This window comes from Saccoglossus kowalevskii, chromosome 19 (assembly GCF_978046115.1).
Source record: "Saccoglossus kowalevskii chromosome 19, keSacKowa6.1, whole genome shotgun sequence".
Lineage (NCBI taxonomy): Eukaryota > Metazoa > Hemichordata > Enteropneusta > Harrimaniidae > Saccoglossus > Saccoglossus kowalevskii.
The window spans coordinates 16,247,094-16,259,175 of NC_140659.1; the positions used below are offsets into that span (position 1 = coordinate 16,247,094).

The following is a 12,082-nucleotide window of genomic DNA, read 5'->3' on the forward strand; positions in this document are numbered from 1 at the left end:
TCTGAAGTCAGTCTTTTTGTCCTTAGACAAACTAAGTGTTTTGCATCGCTTGTAATAATACATCTGGGTATCGATTACATAGTTTAGAATGGCAATAAGATTTGGTATGTCACCAGTCTCCACTAATGCTATCATGTGTTGATTCAACTGACATCATTCATTATTTCAATAGCAAACTTTAAACTATTCCTCGTGCCAGCTAAGAGCCATCGCACATACTCTCAGCTACTGGCCATGCTTGATTTCTCAACTTATTTTTATTTCTGCTGAAGTGTGACGTGCTATACAAATTACTTTATGTGTCCTCACACTTTGTTTCTTTAACGTCCATACATGTATATGTGTTAAAAATTGGCTAGTGTACTGTTGCCATGGAAATATGACGTACACTTTTACGTCTGAACACACCGAGTTATCGCTGCCGTGAATCGCACTATGATCCCGCTAAATGCTGTAAAGGCAACGTTCAACGTAGCTTTTTCTTTTCGTCATCCTAAGTTTTAGATTGAATACGATCTGCACTTCAGCAAGGAAACACCAGAACAGCTGGCGTGTTTCGATCATCCCGTCCGCTTTCCTACACCAATTTAAAATGTTTTTTATGGCCACACATGCGAGCTGATCTCCTGGGGATGGACGTTCGCCCGCCGTCGCATAAGCAAATTTATGACGAAAACAGCAGTGTTTAACGCGCTAGTGGAAAATACTGGACCTGTTTAATTTAACCGGTCTTTGTAGGCTTGGATTTTTAAGCAAATTCGTTTCGCGTTTTTTGTTTCAGTTGACTTATCCCATCACGAACAAGCAGACTGACACAATGCCTAAATAAGTCGAATTCATGTTTGTAACAAGTACAATTTGGTCTTCAACTTGAAACCAAAGCGATGCGAAATCACCCCGGTCTTAAGATGGTCATGCTTTTATATAGCGTCGCACTAATAAATTTGTCTCAGTGGATTTCAGTGCCAAAGCCAACTTCTATTCACTTCCACAAAATAAATTCACATAATATTTTACACATTTCTTTCAAAATATTTATCGAGATATGTATCCAAAGAAAATTCATTTCAATTTAGCCCAGAAGAAATTAAAGAAAAATACTTACTAATTTAACAAATAATGTTCCATTAAAATTTGGGCGGGAAAAATAATTGCATTCAAAGAGCTTATAGAACACAATCAATATTGTTTAGACGAAGTTGTGAAAAGTTTGGACAAATAGAAATTATTACCGAGAAAATGTGCCGAAGCAAAGGGGTAAAAGCAATACCGGAAGTGATAGCAAAGCGAGGGAACTCGATCCCCAATTACCCAGACATCTGTCGCTTTTCAACGCCAAGCTAGCCACCCACATGCTTCAATACTTATGTCGCTAAATACTATTTTATTAACTGCATCATAATTACGATTATACTTATCATCTTTATGACGAAGTGACTTCTAGCTATAAAATATTATTTTGTAAAATCCGTCAGCGCGTTCACTGTACGTGCCGTGCCACATATGGGGAAAAGATTATGTTTGTCCTCTAGACGGGTTTACTTGACTCCACGCGCTATCCAAACATTTATATATCAGGATAAATAACAACAATCAATTATTAGCCCACTTTGAATGATTAGTACCTGACGATAAACTGTGAGAACAGGTTCAGTGAAAACGTCGTCTTTAATCAACAAACGTTTTCATGACGCCGAGACTTAATCAAAATGGACGGAACAAATTGCGTGATACGGCTATGAAGAAGCACAGGCGTGTACATAAGAAGCGATCCTCTTCGCTGAACTATTAGTGTTTTCGCAAGGTCCCCAAGATAGAAATAAAACACTCATTAAGTTTACAAGTCAGTCCAAATACATTCGCCCTTGTATTCACAGTGGATCTCATGGGGCCGTTTTACCTCACCTAATATACCTTGCACTCCACGATTCCGCTATAAACTAATAAGGAGGACCGATCCGTTGGGTTTACTTGTTTTTATTGTGATCGGGCTCGATATCATTGCTACGTAAACTGTGGCGTATGAACCATGTTAACAATTAAAGTTGATACTGTGAAGATATCGCATATACGAGTGCGTAGTTCAGCCTTTGACCCCTCTATCAGCTTTCCTTCTTTGTTTACATACATTTTGTCAATTTCGGTGTGAATTTAACGGATACATTTCATACGCCGTAGTTAATAATGCGTTGCCGTCCTTTATTACTAAGGGCCATTCTAAATACGTGTTCTGGGCTGTTATTAATAAGTTTATCAACGGATCGGCCTTTTGAGTTCAAATTATCATACAAATACCGAACTTGAAATATACCTAATGTTAATCTGGACTTCAAACACACGGAATTCGATTTTTTGTTTCATTCCCACGCGAGTTTTGATAGGGGAAATGTGAGACATCCCGGCAGATGATGGCGGATCGTTGGATTGTGTGCAGCCGTCAGGTTTGCGAAAATCGGCAACTCATCATGTTGTTCTTTCGTTCGTCCCCTGTGTCTCCACGATGATGGCCATTACACGTTGAACTGTTGATAGTGATATAGGGTAGCAAGTGTATTGATTAAAGTTTAGGATAGAAAGATAAATTATATCATGTGATACAGTAATCAATCTGCCGGGCTCAGTTGCTTGATATATCACCGTCCGACTGCCCAAATTAACCACGGTAATAAGTGAGTTCACGTTGCAATCCATGCGTGTCCAATTGGTGGTGTCCGCTGCATCTCCAAAGACCTACACACCAAATTGGCTCCGTCTTACCAATCCACTCACCGATATTAATAATATCACTCAAACTCATATTTCCACTCTTAGAATTAGTTGAATTCAAAGAAAATTAGCTTCTCAAACTTTCTATTTTTTTTAAAAGTTGAGATAATGTCCTCTCGACTGCCCAGCATTTTGATGTATCCCAAAGCTAACACCGGCGGTTGTAACGTGCCAAAGCATCTACCAGTTCACTGGAGACTGTATCTCCCGGAAATGCCTCTTTCCAGTCGACTGTTATGTGGGCGTCGGGTGCACGGAACCGATGAAACCCCGACAGGGCACATTTCCGGAGATATTATCATTTCTCCTTAGAATGCATGTCGTACCTGAAATGAAAGGCATCGATAAACAAATAAACCGTGACAGTTAATTCTCTCGCGTACACCGTGTGAGTTTCTTTTTAATCCCAACACGAGACATGCTAGGAATCCAGAGTACAATGTCATTGGATGATAAAACGCACGTGACAGCACAGGTGCGCTATTTGCATATAGACAATGTGAGCGCTTTCGACGAATTGAAAATAAATATGGTATCAACTTCTCGCTGACAGACGAATAATCATATTGTAGCTACCGTTACACGGGTCGTAAATCGACGATAATAATGAAGGCACATTTGGGATTTGGGGGTCCATTTACGGGCTTAAGACAATGTAGAGTATTTATCTTTTTTAGATGTATTTAAAAGATCGGAATATGATGGAAAATACAGTTTAGTTTGTCATGACATTTTTAGTATTCGTGTCCAGATCACTTTTATTCTTTTATAACCTTACATTTAATTTTCATCCTCGTTTTAATCACCTAGATCACCACGAGAGCCAAGCAAATGGCGTCATCAGTTCACCGGCGATGGAGAACGACTCGAGAAAACGCAGTAGACCGACATACACGTCGGAACAAATTGAGGCGCTAGAAAAAGCTTTTGATAGATCGCACTTTCCTGAGTCGGCTTCTACCGGCAATTACCATGACGATATGATAGTGAAAAATGCATATGGAAGAGATGACGTAATACAGAAAAACGAGGTAAGGTTCATATGTTTTGTTGACGTATTTAATTTTGCGAAACAACACATATAAACATAACAGTACAAATGAGCCATCGATTTTGATTGACAATATTTCTATTTATTTATTTATTCATTCATTTATTCATTGATTGATTGATTGATTGATTAATTAATTAATTAATTAATTAATTAATTTATTAATTAATTAATTAATTAATTTATTTATTTATTTATTTATTTATTTATTTATTTATTTATTTATTTACAGCAATCTGCCAACCAAGGATATCAGACACTCTCACCTTTGGCTCCTGTTTCTATGATACAAGACGTGAAACCATCCATTGATCGAATGGTCCACTCGCCGCCGCAACAACCAATCCCATCGCCATATCAAACAGGTGAATACAATTAAAGAGACTTACACACATATAATATTTTATTTTTGGAAATCAAGAAATAAACCTAAAGTAAATTTGTATTTTATTTTTTAGGATCATGTATTGGTGGAAATCCATCCCCGCAATCAAATCTCAAGATGGAAGCTACTACTTCCGGTCCTACAACATTAACTGTGTTACAACCTGTGGCGTCCAATAACAACATGTCAGGATACATGACAGATAGGCCATCGTTGCCACAGTTACCACCCGCCAATCCACCCAGTGGATTTCAAGTTGGACAGTACTCAGGTAATTGTTTTTACAATTATCTCTTCCAAAGTTACGGAATGACAATTTTTCAAGAAAAAAACACAACGCATATATTTTTAGATAGTTATAAAGTTAGAATCGATTTACTGCATTGATGTGACTCATTTGCATAACTACCCATAACACAAGGCAATATCACTTGACTACTATCAATCGTTTTCAATTTCTATTCAAGTTGGACATTATATTTAATTTCTTCCGGGAGGATCGGGGAGAGAAGGTAAATTATATCTGACAGAAAAAAAATACTCACTCTCTTTATCCCTTTAGGTCAATCACGTGATATGAGCGGCATTCACGGGTATCCGCCAGCAGCGGCAGCACAGAGCAGCTACCCATCAAGTACAATGTCTGGACTTGTGCCACCTTTAGTTCTACCACATGCATCAGCTTCATATTCAGCCAGGGAACGTGAGTATTAATGCAATTAATTGGAGCGTTATACATACAGACATGAATACACAGATACTATACAGATTCCGTACAATATCAACCATAGACTGTAGAGCATTAATTTCCCAACTTTGATAGCTGATCATATTCATTAGGTTTTAAATTTGTAGATTGTTTAATGAAACAATAAGTTCTATTGTATTTTTACATGTTTATATGGATTTAATTAATTTCATAATAGATTCCATTTATTAAAAATATTGAAATTGAACACAGGGAATAATTAATTACTTAATTAATAGTCGTTTTAATAGACAAACAAATACAGTGTATTTTCTGAATTTGTATATGTAGATGGGTACTCTAGAGTTTATTGATATTGTTCGTTTAAACTATTTAATTGTAATACTCGACTGTCACTTTTCTCAAAATAGAGTCGAGGGAAATATTTTGGCGGGAAAGGGTTGATGATGACGCACGTCTTCTGGAAATTACAGTATTATAATGGCACACAATGTTTCTCAGTTTGATATGTTACGCTTAGATGGAAATCGATTTTATTTAATGACATGTATTTTATTTTTTTTGTATTTATTTCAGCAACTGACTACTCAACGCAATTCTCGTCTGTTCCGTATACGCATGCGCAGTATTCTTCGATGTCCAGCATGTCGAGTCACTACAGTGATGCCTGGTCGCGATATGGATCGACAGGACTTCTCAGTGAGTGTCAAACATATAGACACATAGATAGGCAGTCACACAGGTAGATACACTCAGTGTCAAATGCATGTATGACACATTTACATACAGTCACATAGCATTCACGTTTACAGGAATTGGATAGCGTGACCGGAAGTTCAAACACAATTTTCAAAGGGGTGTCAAATGCGGCGGAGGAATCATAGACAAATTGTAGACGAAACGACAAATCCGAGAGATTTAAAATAATACTCTCTCCATGTAAACCATGATCACGGCGCGATGAAGAGAAAACAGCTTTAAACATGTCATCATATAACGCCATGTTCCGTGTTTAAAATTGAATAATGAGAAGAAGTATGCGCATGCGTACAGGGTTGATTTTTAACTTTATCTTTATTGTAGGCACAAAAATAAAGATATGCGGACTTATTGTCTCTAATTAGCTTTGTATCTTTTCATTGCAGATAGAACTTGTTCATGATCGCATGGTGAAGATATGACTCAGCAATAAATGCCTGGATTTATTTTAATTTGCTGCACTGAACAATCATTGCAAGTTAATTGGATATTATGGGATGGATTTTATCACTCTGCTGTTGTAATCCGGGCATAATACACCACGGTTCACGTGACCACGGGGCCACGGTATAGTCAAGATAAGAGCAACTCGAGAGATGTCTTAGTGCTAAAAATGAACTCTCAATTTATGTAGTTTTTACACAAACTCAAAAGCAGTGATCTTGCCGTTATAAGGTAGCTTGAATCAGTGCCATTAAATCCATGTCGTTGCCATGGAAACTGCCAATGTATATTATCCCACCCAATTTATTACTGTTCTTTTTTAACAGTTGCAACGAAATTATTGTTCGATTTTGAGCTTTTTGTTTCAATTATTATATTCTTCATTATGGTAATAATTATTCAGTTTTTTATTCCCAGCTTATTTTACTCTAATTTTATACAGTTATTTTATTTTTATGTTGTTGAAAACATTACCTCACGAATTATTCGGTCTGGATTTGTTAACAAAACTTGATACTGAAATCATGACGCCACTGCCAAGTAGCAAAATATTTAAGATGTACTTAATGAAAGTTGCAGTCGTGAAGTCAAATAACAAACAATCACACGATGTGCCCATACCATATCGTTTCCCGCCAAAATATGTTTTCAGATTAACGCACTATTTTGAACAATGTTGTTATATTTTTGAGCAAGACTTGAATATATTCGGCTGTTGTAACACCTCTCAGCGAGCATATGTTGGAAAGCTGCATTCCTCGGAAGTATACGTCAGAAGAGAGTGACCAAGCTGTCTGGATGCTCCTGTGTACCGTCAGAGAATGGTTTGTTGACGACAAATATGTCATTCATCAGCAAACAAAAGCATGAATATATTATAGAATCATTAAATTCGTGTATTCAATTGTTTCCAAAGTCTGTTTTGAACAGTCTATTATTTGTCTGTATTGTACATCGCAACTGTGCGAATGGCACGTGATCTCATTTTTTTGCCTAATATTGTGTTGATTTTGTAATATTTGGAATATGAGAAATGGCTGTGATGTGCAGTACATATATATTATATGATTCTTTGATAGTTCCGATTATTTGAACTGCAAATCATTTAGCATATTTTTGGATTCACAAAAAATAAACAACATGGATTGGTGTCTTAACAACAGCACAGTGCAATAACCCAATGGTGCAGTTCGGTGCAATAGCGCCGTGAACAAATGAGTCAACGTTTGTATTGGCTGAACACAAACTAGAATGAATATGAGTGCTGTTACGTCATTGTCTATTTATAAAAAAAGGGTACTACTTAATATTATGGACTGAAACGCTCTTTAATTATGGTTTATGTCATTGTTTTCGGACATTAACGACATGCAAATAAATTGGCGCGAAGCTTAGAATGCTCTGTGCTCAATGTTCGGTCTTATAAGCAGTATAAGTAATAAAAGCTGAAATTAAATTAAATTATGATAAAAACTAATCTTTAATATAATCGGATTTAGCAATGAAGTACATATGTATTTAGTAACAATCATCTTAGAAATTGGAGATTTTGTGAGGTTTATTTTTGGCGGGAAATTTATTATCTGTGCAGTGACAATTCTATCAATCTGCGTTTCCATTTACCGCTGAACCGTAACGCCCTGCTTTCCTGCCAACATGAATTGACGATCGTTTACTCGTCAACAATCTAACAGCTGAACTGCACCAATGCCGTTGCCTGGCCATAAGTATTATTATTGACCAATAATTATAAACATTTTTATATCTATGCAAATGATCTTATACGTCATTCCCACTAATATCCTTACCTTCGACCTTCTGGTTTAAAATAAATATATATATATGTATGTACACATTCTTTAATTCGAACCACCGTTACTGTTTTGTTCAAGCCGGATCAAACAAAATAACTGTTGTACACTTTTAAAGGAAATCAAGAAATAACTTTTAAAAATAAAGTTCGTTTGTCACTAAATATGCGTCTCACGTGTGTCAGGTTTTCAAATGAAGTGCCATTGCGACCCCAGTGACATGGTCTCTTGGGGTTGTCTAAATCATCCCGATGGATGAGGAAAAGATTAATATATTAGCCAAAGACAAAGACATCGATAAGGAAAGTATAATTTGTGATCCGAATGACGCCTGCTTTGCGCTTGAAATGTGCCTGCGTACGTAAGATACATTTCAAGTCACTTTCTGAATATCGGCATCTTGAGTCGAGGTGACATTTGCTCAATTCTTTGACGACTGTGATAAAGACTTTGTAATCTCGTTTGTAATTGCAATTTTGAAAGGCTGCGTGGAAATAAGATACACTCAGAATATGACCCATAAATCTACGTCTTCTCATCAAAGATAGGGTTTGTTTGGTTATCTTAAAGGGCTGTGGTTGTTGCGCCGCGCATTTGTGTTGATAAACATTACCCAAAACCCAATGTAATGTAAATCACCAGTACGAGTTTTGACCGGGGCACTTATTACAGCCAGTGACTCATTCGATACCTTCCAATCACCTAAAAAATACCTAATTAAACTTGGCAACGTCTCAGTTTGTACTCGCTATCTGTGTTCACACGAGACCCATATCTCGCGCATGCGTGGCGCGACGACCACAAAATGCATGTGTGTTTCTGTTATACAGTTTCTAGACGTTCCCAACACATAAACACATCAGAATACGAAATGGCCTACGTCAAGCTGTTATTCTGATAATGTGATTTTTTTTTACCCTGGAATTGTCTCGTTACGTAGGAACGCAATGCATTATGGGTACTCGAACGATACCCGCCACTAGATTCAGTTGATTTATGCGTGAACTGTCTGTTCTTACATTCCAACTTCAGTCATAATAATAAATTCATATTTGGATAATGAGACTACATTTTACGAGTGAATGATTCAAGATAAATCAAAATTCCGTCTGAATACTTGGTTTGATGATTTGAAATGACAACATGGCGTGAAAAATGCGATAAAGATGACAGTAGTACGGTTACAGACTGCCCCTTTTTAACAATACAATCATGAGTGGAAAAAACATGTAATGTGTGACATACACATGTTGTATATACATTACAAGGTTTGACTGAAATCGTCATCATATTGTGCAAATCAGTTGACTCTCATTCACTTCTAGAACCAGATTTCCTGAAAATGCAACATCTTTCCCGAGTGTTGACTCCAACTAAATCATATTTTCAACAAAAGGGTGAATGACAGTCAAAGATCTGAAATGGTCAGATTGTGTCAAATCGTAACTTGAATTTGAGTACCGATGTAAATTTACACTGATAGGTGTTCTCAGTAGTGCGGTTGGTCGTATTCTTTTTCTGAGCTGGGTTATAGTTCAAATACTGTAACATTCGAATATCGAACTATCCAAAACACGTGAATGCTTTATTCATTCATTCATTCATTCATTCATTCATTCATTCATTCATTCATTCGTTCGTTCGTTCATTCATTCATTCATTCAATCAATCAATTAATCAAAGACGCATATAGATAGATAGTCTGAATTCTAATCAAATGCAAACAATTATAATAAAAAGGTCTTCTGAATCAGTAAATTTTTTTTAATATACTCAATCTAATTCTTAAAACTCGTTACTGAAAGTGTGTTCAAAGTACACATTTAAATGAGATCAAGTGTAGTAGGTTAGATCGGCCAATGCATGACAATACACGTGTTTTATGAGCGGACATCCTGCAACGATTGATAACTCTTGCAGCTGTATTTTGAGTACGTTTTTTTACTGAAGGATATATACTATGCATTGCATCATAGTATAGATTACTGTTCGACAAGAGCCTTTGGGATATTTTCGAATACATATACGACAAATGAGGTTGCATATTGCGTATTACATTGATCTTAAAGCGCTATTGTTTTGTTGTCTTGAGTTTTAAAAAAAAGTAACACGTTTATAATTGAACAGGTAAACACATTTTTATCTAATTAGGGGTGCGAGATCCTATTTTTATGTACAGATCTTGTATATCAATATTTTATTCACAAAATATCAACAATTTCCAAGAACTTTCATACTACATATTAATCAGCCTTAACTGGACGAATATTTTCCGATGACACTGCATTAAATAAGAGCTAGGTTACGCTTGCTACAGAAGCTACATAGCTTAAACCAATCGATTACAATTCGGGTATAGGCGCCATTCTTTTAAAAACAATTTTTTTTAATTTTGATTTGTTTTTTATTCATGCATGGCAATTTCCTTGGTTTTACTTGCCGCAATTATAATATACATGTAATATATATACATCATAAATAAACCAAAATAACAATAGAAAAATTGAAAAAAAATTAACTATTTAAAGTACCCATGTACTACGTTCATTGACTCGTTTATAGGAATTACATTGCCATTCTTAGGTACACAACTGAGTTGACTTTCCCAAGTATTTTTTGTCTGTCTGTCTGTCTGTCTGTCGGTCTGTCTGTCTGTCTGTCTGTCTGTCTGTCTGTCTGTCTGTCTGTCTGTCTGTCTGTCTGTCTGTCTGTCTGTCTGTCTGTCTGTCTGTCTGTCTGTCTGTCTGTCTGTCTGTCTGTCTGTCTGTCTGGATTGATGGATTGGTGGATTGGTGGGTTGATGGATGGTATGTGTTTCAAATCTTGTTACCAATTTCCTCAGAATCATTGGCTGCATTGTACTATAAGATTAAGTCTATAGTTTTTGCTAAAAGTGTGACAGCACATGTATAATATATAATTTGTTGTCATCAGTTGATTCATCAAAAAAATCGTGTGCAACTGTTTACATGGTACTGATTTTAATTAGTGTCAGAAGTCAAAACTTTGCGACCTCTATACTACTTGACTCAGCTTTACTTTCTTTTCAGCTTCTGTAGTTTTTACTATTTTATAAACACCCTCTGTGATTTTGCTAAATCCATTGAGCTGTCTCGACCCGTTTTCACCATTTGTATTCTGTACAAGGGATGTTAATATCATCTCCAGCATACTTTAATTCTTATCTCTTGGTAATCTGTAGGTCCCCCATACCATGATCATCTGCAACCTCAACGAATGCGAAAGTATCTTGGGGGCATTCCCGCGCTTAATAATGTTCCTTACACATTTGATGATGTTCGAAAACAAATTGATTTTAGCGATAGACATTAGGTCCGCGCCTTTCATGCAATGCGCAAGATCTCGCAGTGAACGGAGAATCCATTCTTCTAAAATTCCCGTAATATCAACTTGAGAAGACTTCCTAAGATCAGCTGTAATTGACGTCGCTTTTGAATAACCCTCATGTTATTCAAACTAATCTAATATGTTTTCTGTCTCTTTTTTAATATCAATATCTGGGACATAATCTGTGGTTATATTACACAAACACACGCTTTGACCTCCGTCTTTGTTTCTTAAATTTTCCGAGTTCTGTGGCCTACGTGAGGAACATGTGTTCCAAGTTTGAAGTTCCTAGTTATCTCCCCTTGTAGCTCAAAACTGAACTTACATAAATCAATCACATGACTTTTACCTTTGACCCTATGACACGAAAATACGTCTAGGTGTTGTTAGTCGCACACGTTTGCCAAGTTCGAATGCCCTGGCTTTTTTTCCTAGGTAGTTATGCTTTGACTTTGACCTATGTTTTCAAATGTGGCAAGTTCTTGCGAATCACACAAGGAAAATTTGTGCCAATTTTGATAGCACTGGTTATTTTTCTCATGTTAATTAAACACATAAACACGTGTATTTGACCTTTGACCATTTGTTCCAAAAATGTTGCTGCGCCGTGTGGGTGACATAGTGAACATCCGTGTCAAATTTAAAGTCTGTACATTGAGGGTAAAACGCGGACATATATACACACAAGTTTACCGCCCTGAACGCCCTCCCTACCTGCGCGCTGGTTCACGCTGACGCAGGTAATAGAAAATGACACTCAACGGCAATCTTCAACAACACTGAATATCGGAGAGTGCACATATCCTTGC

The 12,082-nt window shown here is 36.6% G+C and overlaps 1 protein-coding gene across 4 annotated transcripts in view; it reads left to right on the plus strand.

Annotated features, from left to right (window-relative positions):
- LOC100328996 (paired box protein 2/5/8) overlaps positions 1-8,089 on the plus strand; it is a 42,461-nt gene extending 34,372 nt beyond the window's left edge. For 3 of the 4 annotated variants that reach the window (XM_085493959.1, XM_006813003.3, XM_085493960.1), the window contains 6 exons: positions 3,577-3,797; positions 4,050-4,182; positions 4,276-4,473; positions 4,765-4,905; positions 5,488-5,653; positions 6,057-8,089. In XM_085493959.1, the coding sequence (XP_085350085.1) occupies positions 3,577-3,797; positions 4,050-4,182; positions 4,276-4,473; positions 4,765-4,905; positions 5,488-5,653; positions 6,057-6,060 (863 nt within the window). In that variant the 3' untranslated portion in view covers positions 6,061-8,089. The remainder of the gene's footprint in view (positions 1-3,576; positions 3,798-4,049; positions 4,183-4,275; positions 4,474-4,764; positions 4,906-5,487; positions 5,654-6,056) is intronic. The other variant, XM_085493961.1, reaches the window with a different exon arrangement.
- Positions 8,090-12,082: the final 3,993 nt, after the last annotated feature.